General features: G+C 37.3%; 2 protein-coding genes across 2 annotated transcripts; one reads left to right on the top strand and one right to left on the bottom strand.

Moving 5' to 3' along the window:
- Positions 1-2,575: 2,575 nt before the first annotated feature.
- On the bottom strand, positions 2,576-5,394 carry LOC111802626 (transcription factor bHLH30-like). The gene is made up of 2 exons (XM_023687057.1): positions 4,726-5,394; positions 2,576-3,126 (listed from the first exon to the last, which is right to left on the bottom strand). Exons 1-2 carry the CDS (start codon positions 5,311-5,313, stop codon positions 2,614-2,616), a joined length of 1,101 nt encoding a protein of 366 aa, XP_023542825.1. The 5' UTR covers positions 5,314-5,394; the 3' UTR covers positions 2,576-2,613.
- Positions 5,395-13,523: 8,129 nt separating this feature from the next.
- Positions 13,524-15,183, top strand: LOC111802694 (transcription factor TCP12-like). The gene is made up of 2 exons (XM_023687153.1): positions 13,524-14,436; positions 14,985-15,183. Exons 1-2 carry the CDS (start codon positions 13,566-13,568, stop codon positions 15,041-15,043), a joined length of 930 nt encoding a protein of 309 aa, XP_023542921.1. The 5' UTR covers positions 13,524-13,565; the 3' UTR covers positions 15,044-15,183.
- The last annotated feature ends 2,631 nt before the right edge of the window (positions 15,184-17,814 follow it).

Genomic DNA, 17,814 nt, shown 5'->3' with positions numbered 1-17,814 from the left:
AAATTTTATGGTTTATCTCATGCTCGATCATGGTTGAGAATACGTTATCACAACTCAAGTCCACTATTAGTAGATATTATTCGTTTTAGCTTGTTATGTATCATCATTAGTTTCATAGTTTTAAAGCACGTCTAATAGAGGGGATCTCACAACTCATCCCTCTTGTGGCCTAGGGGCCAGCACCTGGTGTCTGGCTTTAATACTATTTATAACAATCTAAGTTCACCTGGCTTTAATACTATTTATAACAATCTAAGTTCACCACTAGAAGATATTATCTATTTTGGCTCGTTATGAATCGCCGTCAGCCTCACGATTTTAAAACCGCCGTCAGCCTCACGATTTTAAAACCGCCGTCAGCCTCACGATTTTAAAACGTATCTATTTGGTGGAGGTTTTCACACCTTTATAATGAATGTTTTGTTCTTCTCTCCAACTGACGTGGAATCTCACACATACATGTATTTACCCTTAAAATATGTAATTTTTGTGGTCAAAATGGATAATTAACTCGTGTTTATTGAGTTTTATCAATTCTCAAGAGGCATAAGTTGAAATCCTAAGAGATTTTACCCCAATCGATGGGCATTGAGTATTAACATAGTTAATGGAGACGAGCCTCACTCGACTTATCTCTCATGATCATAAAATTAAATGAGTAATCGTCACAATTTTTTTTTCATGAGAGCATGTTATCACAAATATTCTTGATATGATCTCCCATAATTGATTTTCCAAATATATAATAAATTCATGCACAAATATCACGATCATCACACAATAGAACAGTTAGCTAATTGATTCTTGACGAATTATCGTTCTTGAAGTGAAATGAATTCAACCAAAAATATCCGAAACGAAACAATGGTTTATATCCATTTAGATAATATCATAGAGAAACAAAGTCGAGATAAACGACATCTTGATTAACTAGAAATCTCTCTTCTATTTGCTTACCAATATCTTCATTACTTGGAACACATCATGAACATTTATTTTAATCAGACAATTAATGCATAAAAGGTCAACACGCTTCAGATGATGATGCTAATGTTGGCAACCAAGACAACGTTGTTGAATTATAATGTTTGATTTAAGGAAATTAGTCATCACATTTTACACTCAGTTCATAAAACCCTAAAGAACCCCATTTACATGCAAACTTATAGCTAATTATCTATATATTAGTTTATATTATGATTTTGAATTTTGAACCATCAACTTTAAAAATGGCGTCGGTTTAGCCTCCACACACTTCAACATGTAACGATTTTACGAATACACATTTAAGTTTTAGTAACACGTCATCAAAATTAATGGATTGTTGAACTAAAAAAATAGTTAAACTTGCCCAAACTTATCACATGATCTTAAATAATATAGGCAATCGGTCATTAAAGTCTCGTTACGATAGGAACTTATTAAACACAAAATTAAAAGTCTTAATCGCATGAAGACACTACAAGTGTAATGTCTTGTGCCCAAGATTTGGAATCTAGTTCCGACACCTGATTTCTCTAACATTCTCCTGCATACCATGCGAAATATTACTCTTGCTTCAAAGAATGAAAATACTATCTACACCGACCAATATGAGTCCTTTCAACATGTTTTATTCCCACTCACAATTTTTCGGGAGTCACCCAACATAAGTTTGCTCCGAGTAAAACTCGTTTGATTTTGTAGTTTCTATGACTGAATCATCAAAAAGAAAAGTACACTTTGTGGTATATGCAGTCACTTTCCATTCTTTTAAGCATTTCTTAGTCATTCTATGTTTAAGATCACTCTCATTCAAATATAGTATCGGTTCATTCATATACTCCTCATTTACTCGAGAATCACAACAAATATATATTATAATTTCAGAGATCTAACTGAAACGTTTATAAGTACAATGATTAAAAAGACGTCATTCTAACCAACGAAACTTATAATTTAACTTATGGGTAATTAATTTATATAAAAACAACATCATATTGCACAAAGAAACAAAAAGAAAAACAAAACACCAACAAAATTCCTCTCAAATCCAAAAAAATTGAAACAAAATCTGAATAAAGAAGGGAAGAAGATGATTTCAAGGCAAATCCCAAGATGGGTCAAAGACAAAATAATACATAAAATCAAGACAGATCTTCATATCCAAAAGAAAAAAAAAACAAAAAAAATCAGTTCTTTTTGTTGCATCACTTCGCAATATCAAAGGGGACACAACTGCACCACATGCATGCCTCATTAGGGCTTTTCTTTACCTTCACTGCAACCCTGGGAAAAGCCCCTCTTACCCAAATCATACAAAACAAAACTTCAATACTTTTCTCACCCCATAAATCATGTCATTTCTCACCCTCGTCAGTCTTCCGTTTTGGCCCGTTACGTATCGCTATCAACTCGTGAAAAGTCCCTCTTACCCAAATCATCGTCTGTCCTCCGTTTTGGCCCGTTACGTATCGCTATTAACTCGGGAAAAGCCCCTCTTACCCAAAAGATCACTTTTTTTTCGAACCCCACGAAAAATATCCCTCTAAAATGGTGGAAAATTTCAGTGATATGTAAATTTTCNAAAAAAAAAAAAAAAAAAAAAAAAAAAAAAAAAAACAAGAAGAAACCTTAAAGGATATTGATGTTATTTGTTCTTTGTCGTTTAATGTTTCCTGACGAAGAATCATCCGGTCCTGTTTTTTCCATCACAGCCTTCAATGCTTCTTGAATTGAGCTGATACTATGTTGTTGTTGTTGTTGGGTGTCTGAATTGGGATTATTATTATTATTATTGTTGTTGTTGTTATTATGGTCAGTTGATGGCTCGTCGTCTTCACCGGTGACAAACAGCACATTTCTCACGCGCCCACCAAGGGTTGTGATTTCAGCTTTGAGGGTTCTTAAGCGCAAGGATTTCAGTGTTTTGATGAGGTCAGGGAGGAGATCTGAACGGTCCTCACAGCAAAGAGAAGCTTTTATTACAAATTTGGCGCCGTTGATCATCATCTCGTCTGAGGCATCGTCCACTGTTAGCTCGTCGATGTCTGTTGGGATTGGACTTGTTTCTGCTATCAATGATGTTTGCCGTTTTAGCTCTTTCACGTGTTGTATTACTTCTGCTAGTAGTGAAGCTTTGTCTGTCTGTTTGATATCACCAAAAGTATAAAGGGTTTTGTTAGTGTTGGTCTATGCTTCAAATGGACACTCAAAAACAAAAGACATTGTTCTAAAGCTCTTCCTTAATCTACGTAAAATCGTACATAATATCATGTAATAGTCTAAGTCCACTGCTTGCAGATATTGTCGGTTTTGACTTGTTACGTATCGTCATTCGCCTCACGGTTTTAAAATGCGTGTATTTGGGAGAGGTTTCCATGCTCTTATAAGGAATGTTTTGTTTCCCACTCTAACTGACGAGGGATCTCACAATCCACCCCCTTGAGACCCAGCGTTCTAGCTGGCACACTGCTTAAGGAATGTTTTGTTTCCCACTCTAACTGACGTGGGATCTCACAATCCACCCCCTTGAGACCCAGCGTTCTAGCTGGCACACTGCTTAGTGTTTGGCTCTGATACCATTTGTAACAGTCCAAGCCCACCACTAGCAAATATTGTCCGCTTTGGCCTATTACATATCGTTGTTAGCCTCATGGCTTTAAAACGCGTCTATTAGGGAGAAGTTTCCACACTCTTATAAGGAATGTTCCGTTCCCTTTTCCAACTGATGTGGGATCTCACAATTCAACACATGCAAAGAAATTCATCGACATAAAAATTTTAAGGCAGACTTAAGATTAGGAACTGGTAGAAGGATAAATTAGTAGATAATGGATCGATTTCCTAAAAGTTGGGTAAATTTAAGGCAAAAAGCTTGATATTTTGAAACCCCAGCTACTTGGACTGTTACAGATGCTAAGTGAGTTAGTTAGTGGGGTGTTAGTGTTTTGAGTTTAGGGTCATTTGTACTGTGAGATCCCACGTCGTTTGAGAATGAGAACGAAACCCAAAGAAGACAATATCGGCTAGCGGTGAACTTGGGCTACTACAGATACCAAGTGAGTTAACTAGTGGGGTGTTAGTGTTTTGAGTTTAGGGTCATTGGTACTATGAGAACCCACATCAGTTAGGGGGAGGAGAACTAAATATTGTTTATAAGGGTATGAAAATCTCTCTCTAGCACATGCATTTTGAAAATCTTGAAGGAAAACCTAAAAAGAACAATATCAGATAGCGATAGGTCTTAGCTAGTGGAGTGTTAGTGTTTTTAGTTTAGGGTCATGGTAGTGGGGCTAAGCTCAGAAGTGGGAAGGGAAAGGGCATAAGAATAATAGATAAGGGCCTCTCTAAGGGTAACTGACAAGGATACTGAATTTGTCTTCTCTTTATTTCTTTTCATTCTCTAACATATTTTTGACTGACATCCGGCAACAAATTTCCCAACCGAAACCCTTTCCAACTGCAACTTTGGTTCCTCTTTATGATATCAATCCAGCGACATTACCGGTTAAGCTCTCTTTTCTTCTTCCTCATTCCCACAACAAAAAACAAACACGACACAACAAACCCTTTTTTGAACAAACGAGGAAACATCATGGGATGTTGAAAATGTTAGAAATTTGTTGTTCTATATGTTAAAAATTGCAACTTTGATCCAAAAAAAGCAATGCAAGAAATGGAAATAAACTTAAACAAACAAAAGGGTATGTGAAAATCAATATAGGGATTCATAAAAATGCTTACTTTAGTGGTACTAGGAAGTAAGCTCCGGAGCTTAGCAAGATGATTATTGATTCTTTCTCTTCTTCTTCTCTCCGCTTCACTATGGCTTTTAGAAGCTGCAAGAGCTTTGGCATCCATTATTTCTTGAGCACTCATTTTGCCAAGCTCAGCTTGTAATCCAAAGGGAGCAGCTGAGCCATGATGAACCACTGGTCCAAGCGTGGTTGATATGATTCGACCCAAGTGGTCCGCTGAGGAAGTTCCATCATAAGCAAATTGAAGACAATTAGCCGGTCTCCGGTTGAAAAGATTACCATACGACGACGACGAACATAACGATGTCGGTGGCGGTGGCGGAGGCGGAGGAGGAATGAGAAATGGGTTGAGCGGAGGCCACGAGTTTAGAACCGGCGACACGACGTCGGCCGGGAAAATCAACCCTCTTCCAGCTCCATGATGGTGATGATCTCCATAGATAATATGATCGGTGTTGTTGTTTTGTAGTTGTTGGTGAAGAAGAAGCTGTTCTTGAAACATATTCTCAATTGTTTGTGAACACTCCCCTTGATGTTGATGATGATGATCCTGTTCTTGATCCTCCCCACGCATATCACTCACAAAATAAAGACAAAATGAAGTGAAAAGGGCAAAGCTTTATGATAAAATTGGATCAAAGTTATGAATTTGACCATTAATCCATTGCCTTCAACATAAGCTTTAGTTTGAGCTTCAATATATAGAGCTGTTTCTCTCTCTGGCTTTGCTTTACTTTCTTCTTACGCCATTATTGTTTGTCCATCCCCTATGCCTTTTTCTAGGCAGTGAAATGAGCTGAGAGATCTTTTGTGTTATAATTATTAAAATTAGCTCACATTATTATATGCATATGACAGAGAAAAACCCCATTTAGTATATGTTTTTATATATTATCGCTTTATGTTTTGTTTATATATAATGGGAAGACACGACCACATAAAAAGAGAGTGAACATATAAAAACATTGCTTTGTCGTCCAAACAAGGACCAAAAAGGAGCTGAGAAGATCATTGTTCTAAAAAGCTTGCCTTTGGCTAAAACCCTTTTCTTTCAAATTTGTTTTTACACTTTCAAAATGTTCATTTTTACCTTATGCACTTTTACGTTGTTGGGTTAAAAATAATAGTTTGAATACGAACAATTGTCAAGATCGAGATCAGATGAACCAAGCTTGTAAGTTTGTAACGGCTCAAGCTCACTACTATTAGATATTGTCTTCTTTGGACTTTCCCTTTCGGGCTTCCTATCAAGTTTTTTTAAAATGTGTTTGCTAGAGAGAGATTTTCATACTTTTACGAGGAATGGTTCGTTCCCCTCTCCATCCGATGTGGGAAAGGTTTCACGCATGATTCTAATAAAAATTTAGAATCCTCGTGAAATCTCACATTAGTTGGAGAGAGGAACGAAACAATTCTGGTGTATAAACCTCTCTTTAAGAAACGTGTTTTTAAAATAGTGAGGCTGACGACGATATATAACGGGCCAAAACGAATAATATCTACTAGTGGTAAGCTTGAGCTGTTAGACTCAAATGAACGGGTTCTTGACATTTGTTATGCTTCAAGCCCCCAAATGGTTGTTCCATACTCTTAGCCATGTCCACGCCAACCCTTTCTACTACCTTAAGAACATGTAATCATTGTGTCTTGGAACACACTTCATATCCTTCTCTCTCTTCTATCTCTCTCATTCAAACACAAAAGTTTCTCGGGTTCAGCCATATTTGTGCATTAATCATGTGGGTTTATCTTGATTCTTAATGGGTCTTAACTTTTATGTCAAAAATTAATGGCTTTTTGAAGTGATCAAGTACGAACCCTTCTTCATTAAGGGTCATAGGAAACAGAAAAACCCTTGTTTAGCTCTTACTTTATGTTGGATTCAGTCGGGGAGTGGCTTTGAATCAAAGTTTGAATGTTGTGGGAACATTTTCTTAGCGAAAAATTTAAGCTTTTGAGAGTATATGTAATTATGATATCAATTCAGTGTTAGGACAACAAAACTTCTATGTTTTCACCCAAATGTAATACTGTTTATTATAGGTTATGAATTCCATTTTTATGTTATTATGTACCATGCCATTTGTTTGTTTGTAGAATCATTTTCAAACCATGGGGTAACTAAAAGAAATTATGGAACGAGATCGTTACGTGGATAAACGACACTAATGACCAGATGATGATTTGATTCTCATCCTGTAATTGTTGAACTCGAAAGAAAGGAAATAAGTTATTATGTAACAGGTCAAGCACACCGTTGACAAATATTGTCCTCTTTGAGTTTTCCCTCGTGGGCTTCCTCTCAAGGTTTTAAAATGCGTCTGCTAGAGAGAGGTTTCCTGTGAGATCCCATATTGGTTGGATGGGAACGAAACATTCCTTATAAGGGTGTGGAAACCTCTTCCTAGTAGACACGTTTTAAAACCGTGAGGTTGACGACGATACGTAATGAGCAAAAGCGGACAATATCTACTAGCGGTGGGCTTTAACTGTTACAAATAGTATCAGAGCCAGACACCGGGCGGTGTGCCAGCAAGGACGCTGGCCCCCAAGGGGATGGATTGTGAGATCCCACATTAGTTGGAAAGAGAAACAAAGCATCCCTTATAAGGGCGTGGAAACCTCTCCCTGATAGACACATTTTAAAATCGTGAGGTTGATAGTGATACGTAACGAGCCAAAGCGGACAATATCTACTAGCGGTGGGCTTGGACTGTTACAAATGATATCAGAGTTAGACACCAGACAGTGTGCTAGCAAGGACGCTGGTCCCCAAAGGGGTGGATTGTGAGATCCCATATTGGTTGGAGGGAAGAACAAAACATTCCTTACAAGAATATGGAAACCTCTCCCTAGTAGACGCGTTTAAAAAACCGTGAAACTGACGGCAATACAAAATAGGTCAAAACGGACAATATCTATCAGCGGTGGGCCCCTCTCCAACCGAATCTCACAATTACAAACTTATCATGAATTAGTAAAGATAACCAAGATTAAGATTGCAACACTAATCAAAGTGATTACGTTGTAATCGAATGAAATCAAAAGTTTAAAGATAAAAATTCGATCTTTTTCACAAACTTTTGTAGGTAAGATTTGGTGGGTTGATAAGATAATATGACCCAAGAGTCCCAAAACTCTTTGAGGAGAGAATAGGGGAATAATAGATGTTCTCAGTGACTTTATTGAAACAATGCACGGTTCTCCAAGAAAGGCTTCCCTTCACAAATGGACTGTATAAAACAACTATTAGCCGAATGCTACCACACAAAGACATGAAAAAACCTCTAGCTTAGCTGCACCCTGCAACGCCTACCCCTTTGCCTTTTGTTACTTGGTTCCCTATATTTCCCATTTTTACCTTCCAATTCTTTGTCTCTGCAATCCTTGCGCCAAAAACAAGACACACAACAAAAAAAAAAACCCAAAAGAAATCAAAAGAATTAGAAGAAGAAAGGCGTGAAGGGTCTTGGCCGGCAACTTCTGGTAATCACACAGTTGCGATAGCAGAGCATGGCTATCCAAAAGCAAACCATAAATCATTAATACCCTTTTTCCCTTTTCAACAACATTATTGTTCATATATATCTTTATATTTACAAACATAAAAACCCTGTTTTTGTCTTAATTAAGCATTGTCCGATCCAATCAAAAGTGGTATTAAAGTACAAACACTTTGATTTCTGCCCTCTTCACTTTAGCACGATTGTCTATTTGTCTTCTTAACTTGTGGCTTTTGCAAATTCTTTTTTGTTTTTGTCTTTGAGTTTGAAAGGCTCTAGAGCATGGGTGCTTTTGCATGGTTATCTGTGAAAAATTCTCTTTTTACCTTGTTTATATGAAATTGGGTTGTTTGTGAGTTTATCAATCATGCCCTTTTGAAGATGTTCAAAGTTGTGGACTTTTCTTTTCAGCTCAAAAAGTGTAGATTATTGATTTGGTGGGTATGAAGATTAGGGTTTGTGTTTGATCTTTGTTAGTTTAGTCAGGGTTTTGGATGGTTTAAAAGAAAACGATTCGAAGAGAAACGGGTCATTTACGTAATGAATTTGGAGTAGTCAATATTGGTTGGGCGTCTCTATAGAGTTGGAGACGTCGATATTGATTACCCATGATGTGATTTTCATATCGTGCTCCAAGAAGTTGACATGCATTGTAGAGAGAATTCTCTTGAGATGGTATAAAATTGTGAGATTCCACATCGATTGGAGAGAGGAATGAGTGTCAACGAGAACGTTGGCCCCGAAGGGAGTGGATTGTGAGATCTCACATCAGTTGTAGAGGGAAACGAAACATTCTTTATAAGGGTGTGGAAATTTCTCCCTACAATACGCGTTTTAAAACCTTGAGCGAAAGTCCAGGACAATATCTGTTAGTAGTGAGCTTAAGCTATTACAAAAATACACAGACAAATGACTATTTGAAGAGACACGAGACTCACCCAAAAAAAGGTGAGATCCCACATCAGTTGAAGAGGAGAACGAAACATTCTTTATAAAAATGTGAAGACCTACGTTTTAAAAACCTTGAGAGGAAGCTCGAGAGGGAAAGTCCAAAAGGACAATATCTACTAGCGGTGGGTTTGAGCTGTTACAAAGGATATCAGAACCAGACACGGGACGATGTATTAGTGAGGACATTGAGTCCCGAATGGGGTGGACATCGAGAGTGTGCCAGCGAGGACGCTGAACCCTAAAGGATAGAAAAACGGTATATTCTATGGATATATAATCATGTGGGTCAGCTAGATTTGAAGTGGTGATGGTAAAGATATGGAGAGAAGGAGTACTTTACCACTTGAAAAAAAGATTTCATTGAAAACCCATCAAAATCCAACCTTATAAAGAGTTCACTCAACATTTCATGTGAAACCCAATGTGATATATAAAACTAAAGCCAAGCCAACGCTGGTGCCAAGAACAAAAAAGAAATGGCATTGTATCTTAGCCAAATCTTTAGAGCACATGTATTAACACCCATGTTAATCATTCATCCTTGTGTTGTGGGAGTCCCCTTTTTGTGTAAAAATTCATATGTAGTCACATTCAAAGACTTGATGATAGCTTCACCTCCACTACCCTCCACAACCCACAACACAAAAAGGGGCCATTTTGGTGGGTTTTATAATGACATCAATCCCACCCTGTCATGACGTTGCCTCCTTTCAACCAATCTCTACTTATATCTTCACCTTTTTGCCCTTTTTTTTTTCTCTTATCATCACGAATTTTCCTTTTCCTTTGCACCGATGGGTTTCATTTGTAACGACTCAAGCCCACCACTAGCAGATATTGTCTTTTTAGGCTTTCCCTTCAGGGTGAGTTACACGCGGAACCGGTGCTCATCCCAGATACTGTTCTCTTTGGGCTTCCCCTCAAAGCTTCATAAAGCGGGATTTCACTGTTCTCCTCTCCAACCAATACCAACACCAACACCAACGTGGAATTTCACATCATTTGAAACTCTCAAACTTTTGCTCTTTTCTTTTTGCTTTCTTTCCACTGTTATTATTAATCTCCACTGCTTTCTTGGATGCTCATGTTGGATGAAGATCAGACAGTGTAATGATGTGTTCTTTGGATAAAGTTTACAAAATCCTTTGTGTTTGTGTTTGTGTTTGTGAAATTTTGTTTAGGGTTTGTATTTTATGATGTTTTGTTATGTGTTTTCATGATATCTTCTTTAGCTAAAGATCTGTGTGTCTGAAGTTATGTCGTTTTCTTCATGGGGCTTGAATAAAGGGTTTGAGTTAGTGGCTGTCTGGCTGGCTGGCTAGCTGTTTCAGAGATCAAAAGAGCCATAATGAAGAGAACTCTTGATATGGGTTCAATGACATAAAGTTTATGCGACGAACTCAGCTCAAATTTGACAACTTACCCATTAGATTGTATTAGTCTCAAGAATTTGAATCTGTGGGACGGGAATCCATCTAACAGCTCAAACTCACCGTTATACGTATCGTCGTCAGTCTAACAATCGAAAAACGTGTTTGTTAGGAAGAGATTTTCACACCCTTATAAGGAATGTTTCGTTCTCTTCTCCAACTGATCTAAGTTCTCACAATCACAATCCCAACATTCTCGTTGGCACATCACTCCGTGTCTGGCTTTGATACCATTTGTAATACCCTAAGCACACCGCTAACAAATATTGTCCTCTCTGAGCTTTCCCTTTTGGGCGGAGAGGTTTTCACACTCTTATACTTCGTTTCTCTCTTCAATCGATGTAGGATCTCACAATCCACCTCCTATTTCAATTTAAATGAGAACCCTGTTCAGAACAAGTCCCCACAAGTTGAACGGGGACTATCAAAAATTAAAAAAATTTCCTTTTAAACCTAATCTCTGTTCTTGAACTAAAAAAAATATAATAACATGTCAAATCAATTTCATTCAATTATCGATCGTATTTTACATAAGCTCAATGGATTTTAATGACAAGAAACCAAATATGACTGTTTCCTAAATTCTTTTCAGCTCGGTTGTATAGTAATTTTCATATTTAACCTATTAACTCCCGTTAAAATTTTTTAATTTTATGTCTAATGGATCATCATGTATTTAATATTTATTATGGTGAAGAACATGTGATATTCCCAAGATTGAGCACACCAAGATCTGAAAACTATGGGTTATAATATTATTTTTGGTTTAACTACAAACACATAGAGAACTAAACATGATTAGCACTTACCCACTTAAGGTTTGAGTGCATTACACCTCATTTCTTTGTCAATTTCCACTTGCATTTTACGTACACCAATTGGAATAAATAAAATAGTGTTTCTATTCTATACTTCAATTTAAAGAATCCAAGGATGAGTTCTTTACGGCTTCTTATCCCATTATCATTATCATTATCCCACTAATAACAACCAAATTAATTTCCACCCTAATCTCGATTATGAGTCGGTTCATCGGCTGAGTTCAATCTTTAACAGAGTGTTCATAGATTGAATTGGATTGGGTTGGATATCAACCCAATTGTTCGAGCTTACTTAACCCAACTCAATTTAAGAGAATCCATGAATCAATCTAATCAAGGGCTTCCTCTTCAACATTTTAAAACCGTGAAACTGACGACGATACGTAACGGACTAAAACGGACAATATCTACTAGCAGTGGACTTAAGTTGTCACAAATGGTATCAGAGGCAAACAGCGGGCAGTATGCCAGCGAGAATGTTAGGTCTCTAAGGAGATGGATTGTGAGATCCCACTTACGTTGGAGAGGGGAACAAAACATTCCTTACGAGCGTGTGGAAGCTCCTCCTTAATAGATGCGTTATAAAACTGTGAGGCCGACGTCATTATGTAACGAGCTAAATCTGGCAAGGTGGTGGATTGATTCATGTGGAAGGTGTTTGGGAGGAGGGAAGAAAGGTGGTGGAGTAATAATGGGCCAAACTAAGAGGCCCATGCATGTGAGTTTTGGGCCGCCATGAAGCCCATTTGAGGTAAGTACAGGAACATTATTGAAGGGTGCTGAAATAAAATAATTGAAAAGCAACCTGTAAATGTTGGAAAGATTTAATTTGGTAATGTTTGGCTTTTAGGGAGCAATAATGCGTCACAGAAAAGCACTAGATTTGGATTATCCGGGGGAAAAAATAATTTGCTTTTAGGGAGCAATTATTTTGAATTAATGTCAACAAAAGGATGTTTAAATTCTAATACCCTAAGCTCGTGATTATTGAAGTTCAACAAACGGTACTTTCCAATGATGTAACAATCTACTCCAACCGCTAGCAGATATTGTTTGTTTTAGACCGTTACATATTGTCGTCAGCCTCACAATGCATCTACTAGGAAGAGCTTTCCACGCCCTTACAAGAATTGCTTCATTCCCTTATCCCATCGATGTGGGATCTCACAATCCACCCTCCTTGGGGGCCCAACGTCCTCACTGGCACACTGCCCAGTGTCTGCCTCTGATACCATTTGTAACAGCCTAAGCCCACCGTTATCAGATATTGTTCACTTTGACTCATTACGTGTTCGCTACATATTGTCATCAGCCCATGGTTTTAAAACGTGTCTACCAAGGAGAGGTGTCCACACCCTTATAAAGAATGTTTCCTTCTCCTCTTCAACCGATGTGGGATCTCATAATCCACCCTCCTTGGAGGCCCAACGTTCTCACTGACACACTGCCTAGTGTCTGTCTCTGATATCATTTGTAACAGCCCAAGTCCACCGCTATCAGATATAGTTCACTTTGGCCCATTACATGTTCACTACATATTGTCATCAGCCTCACGGTTTTAAAACATGTCTACTAGAGAGGTTTCCACACCCTTATAAAAAATGTTTTGTTCCCCTCTCCAACCGACGTAAGATCTCACATGTGAGCTACGAAAAGCAAGTCTCGTCAGCTGGCCGAGACTTTTAACTTGTTTTATTTGGCTGCTATGATGATCTTCATAGCTTAAAATAAAAAAACATGGAGCAGCCATAGAACATGACAATGACACTCAGCTTTTACATGGAGAGGTTAAAGTAGGCCTCAAATGTACCTAAAAAACAGCCTCAAAATGTACCTTATTTTGGCACTCTCCAATATTTGAATGTTTTGTTAATTTGGAAGCTCTAATTTGTGTGCGTAGTGACTCCTCTCTCTCTCTCTCTCTCTCTCACTCGTTAAGTTGCTATCAACATTCTATCCTCACTCACATGACATGTCTCCCCTTCTCTTACTTATCATAATTCATATACTAATCACTATTTGATATCAATTGTAAAAACAGATATCTTTATGTTCTTCATCATTGCCCATTTGGAGTCCTCTCTGATATCAATTTCCCAACTGAGCTATCATTTCTAAACTATGCTTGCTTCTAACACCAATCAAATCCATGATGAACATGAAAGCCACCAACTTTCCTTACAATTCATAGATTACTACAACTTCGATCCTTTCCTCGATGAAGATTTCATTTTGAGTCAAATTTTGTATACTCAAAAACAGCAATTTCTTGATGCTAATAATTTTGAACCTGAAATTGGGTTTGAAATTAGTGTCAATAACACCAATGAGGAGATAACCCAGAAAGCTTTACCTCAAAAGAAGCCCATTTCTAGAAAGAGAAGCTCGAACAAGGATAGACATAGCAAGATCTGCACGTCAAAAGGGCCAAGAGATAGAAGAATGAGGCTTTCAATTGAAATTGCACGAAGCTTCTTTGATCTTCAAGATATGCTTGGGTTTGATAAAGCAAGCAAGACAGTGGAGTGGCTTTTTGCTAAATCAAGAAGTGCAATTAAGGAGCTAAAGGAGAAATTTTTGTCAGAGGGTCATAATTACAACAAAAGTTTTGATTTTTCTCCTCTTTTTAGGAAAGTTTCTGTTTTTGAAGCGCCTAGAGAGAAGAAGAGAAGGAAATTAAGGGTGGTTGATAAAGAATCAAGATCCAGGGCAAGAGCTAGGGCGAGGGAAAGAACAAGGGCAAAGATTGTTCGTCGTTTGGAGATATCAAAATGTGATTTTGAAGGAAACCCAATTGGGGATTGTATGATGGGTGATGTTAGTGAAGAAATTGGCACTAAAAACAAGATTTTTGAATTCGAACGAAGCCAAAACGAGAGATTTTTGAGCTCGAATGTCGAAAACTCAGCTGATGATCATGTTCATCTTCTTCCTTGTTCCTCCATGGATATGAGCTCCATGTCCTTGGACAGCACCAAAGCATCACCTGCAGGTAATTTCCAGAATTAGGGTTTAGTAAATTTCTCTTTGATCGAACCGTTGAGCTATGCTGAGATTTAGTAGTGGGTTCGGTATGTTAGGAATCATAACCCTCCACAATGGTATGATATTGTCCACTTTGAGCACAAACTCTTATGACTTTGCTTTTGGTTTCTCGAAAAACATCATACCAATAGAGATGTATTCCTTATTTATAAACCCATGATGATTCCCTAAATTAACCAATGTGAGACTCCCTTCTAAAAATCCTCCACACGGTAGATACGGTAAACGGGTAATTTTGTTATGTATTTTTGAGAAGGTATGAAAGTAAAAGTTTAAATTTTGATAAACAAAGCAAAGTACATAGGTAAAAAAAGAAACCCTTTTACTATTGATTCCTTGACCACTAAAAATTACTCATTTAGGTTAAAAAGATTCAAGTTCAGCCAAAAAGAACAAGTAAACCCTAGCTCAATATCAGCTTCATAGCTCATCAAGCATCATTATGGAGCCCTAGATTATGGTATGAAACAAGTATGATTTTGGTCTAATTTGCAGGCTTGAAATTGCTGGAACTTGATGAAATTGATGGTGTGCTGATCTTCTATGGAGAATGATGCAAGAATTTAATCCATGATTCAAGGTTTCATGATTTGTAATTTCAGACAGAAGTTAAGGTATTGTTTAGTTTAAGAATAAATGTTCTTTTCCTATGTCTCATTGTTCTTTCTTTGGGTAATATTCATCAATTAGCTGTTCTCTCAACAACTTTTATTTTGTTTGTGATATCTGTAGTACATGAATTCTTAATGGTGTGGGGAATCCATATGTTGCCTTGTTTTAATGTATATATATATATATATATATACACACACACGTTCATATCTAAGTTATCTTTGTTCATACAAAATATTATTTTGCTTTAACCAAATGAGTCTCAATTATTGCTCCCATTTCTCACCATTTCTTTTATATATTATCTAAAAAGGCATTTGACATTTTAGTCCAATTTCAGGTAACAGCTTAAGCTTAAGCCTACTGTTAATAAATATTGTCTGATTTGGCTCTATTGTATCGCTATCAGCCTCACGATTTAAAATGTTGTCTACTAGTAAGAGGTTTCCATATCTTTCTAAGGAATGCTCCGTCCCCCTCTTCAACCATTGTGAAATCTTACATTTTAAAAACGAAAAAAAAAAATTATGAACTAGGTTTAGATTGTGATAACATTGGAAACACGGACATAGTATTTATAAATTAATTTTTTAAAACAAAATAACGACCCATTACATTTCACTGTTAGCCTCACGATTTAAAACGAGAGAGGTTTCCACGCACTTTTAAAGAATGTTTTGTTCCTCCTTCCAACATTTACAGGAAGAAAATTTGTTGTATAAGAGAGGACATCCCTTAATTTACAAAGAAATTTGAGCATACCGTCTCTAGAAGTCATTTTTCCTCTAAATTTTCATCAACTCACTGAGCTTAACATTAAGTTATTTCCACTCACTACGGTAGTGGCAAAACACTACCAGGTAATTGTGAGGTTCTACATCGGTTGGACAGAAAAACAAAACATTCCTTATAAAGGTATGAAAACTTTCTCCTAGTAGAGACGTTTTATAACTGTAAGGCTGACAACGATATGTAACAGGCCAAAACAGACAATATCTACTAACTGTGAGCTTGGACTATTACAGTAATTCATGTATAGACAGCTCGATCGGGCAAGAAAAAAAAAACATAGTGAACGAGCAAAAAGTAAATATCTATGATTACATGACATGGTTAGAGTGATCTCTTAGTATTCATCAACTAGAAATGAAAATTTATAACAATTTAATTAAACGCCTAAACGAGTTGTTCATGCAAATAGTGAAGATTTAGAAAGGCTCGAAGAAATACCTAACGGTTCAAAGTAGACAATATATCATAGCGATGCTCGATGTTCCATGTGCTAACGGAATCGTAAAAACACACAAGTTTTCTCATTTTTGTTCAGTTTTTGGTATTCTACTCCCTTTTAATGGGAGATTCAGCAACAAAATCACAAGAACAAACGTGAAAATTGGTAGAAACATGAACAAAATATCAAAATAGAAGTACCTTGTGTACCTTATGTGAGACTGCCTTTCCCTTGTTTGGTGTCTTAGCTTCACTATGGAGTTCACTATTTGAAGAAAAGGGAACATTAATAAAGAAAAGCACTTAATTAGGAAAGGGAAGTGCGTACTGATAGAAACAGATATGCCAAAGTGAGTGATAGGAGGCTAAAAAGTCAAGCATAAGGGCATGGCGTTAGAAGTTGATGGGACATTTTCCTTTGCAGGCTCCTTTTGATTGCAACTATCATGCCTATTTGGCTAGTGTTTGTGTTTGATTCAAACTCACTCCTAAAGATATTGTCTGCTTTGGCTCGTTACATATCGTTGTTAGTCTCACGGTTTTAAAATACATTTAATAGAGACAGGTTTTCACACCCTTGTAAAGAATGCTTCGTTCCTCTCTCCATCCTACGTGGGATCTCACAATCCACCTGTTTAAGGGCTCAACGTCCTCGCTAGCACACCACATGGTGTCTGGCTCTAATACCATTTGTAACAATCGAAACCCACTGATAACAGATATTGTCTATTTTGGCTCGTTACATATTGTCGTTAGCTTCACGGTTTAAAACGCATCTACTAGGGATAGGTTTCCACACCCTTATAAGAAATGCTTCGTTCCCCTTTCCAACCGACGTGGGATCTCACAATCCACCCCTTTAGCGGCCCAACGTCCTTGCTAGCACACCGTTGAGTATCTGGCTCTGATACCATTTGTAACAGTCCAAACCTACCGCTAACCTCTGGTCTGTTCATATCGTCGTTGTCCTTACGGTTTAAAACGCATCTACTAAGGAGAGGTTTACACATCTTTATAAGAAATATTTCGTTCTCCTCTTCCGTTTATTACGTGGAATCTAGACAAGATTTAGTAAAATATGAGGCATTTGTAAAATGGTGAAGAATATGAGGGATCTCAGCCATGGGTAGATCCTGGGGCTTACCCTAGTTAGCTTCACTTTCCCTGTAGAGCATTAATGATACTGAGATGGGTAGTAATGATATCAAATTTTGTGTGTTCAAAACTAAAATTCAGTATATGAGAGAGAAGGAAACAGAGGGGAGGAAAAAAGGGAAGAAAAACAGATTGTTTAACCAGTACTGACATGAAACTTGGAAAAAAATTATATGATGCAGATATTCTTGGTTACCACCCAGATAGAATGTGAAGAAAAAAGGACCTTCTCAGAACTTTACCTATACATATCACGACAATACAATGAAAGGGACTGTTCAGTAGAAAGTGAACAAGAAAACCTCTGCATTATTAAGCAGAGAAACAC

This window comes from Cucurbita pepo, chromosome LG09 (assembly GCF_002806865.2).
Source record: "Cucurbita pepo subsp. pepo cultivar mu-cu-16 chromosome LG09, ASM280686v2, whole genome shotgun sequence".
NCBI lineage: Eukaryota > Viridiplantae > Streptophyta > Magnoliopsida > Cucurbitales > Cucurbitaceae > Cucurbita > Cucurbita pepo.
The sequence above is the reverse complement of the archived record's forward strand: the minus strand, read 5'-3'. Positions and strand labels throughout refer to the sequence as shown.

Coding starts and splice junctions, on each gene's coding strand:
- LOC111802694 (XM_023687153.1), top strand. CDS start 13,566: ATGCTTGCTTCTAACACCAATCAAATCCATGATGAACATGAAAGCCAC. Junction 14,437..14,984: donor CACCAAAGCATCACCTGCAG/GTAATTTCCAGA, acceptor TCTAATTTGCAG/GCTTGAAATTGCTGGAACTT.
- LOC111802626 (XM_023687057.1), bottom strand. CDS start 5,313: ATGCGTGGGGAGGATCAAGAACAGGATCATCATCATCAACATCAAGGG. Junction 3,127..4,725: donor TACTTCCTAGTACCACTAAA/GTAAGCATTTTT, acceptor GATATCAAACAG/ACAGACAAAGCTTCACTACT.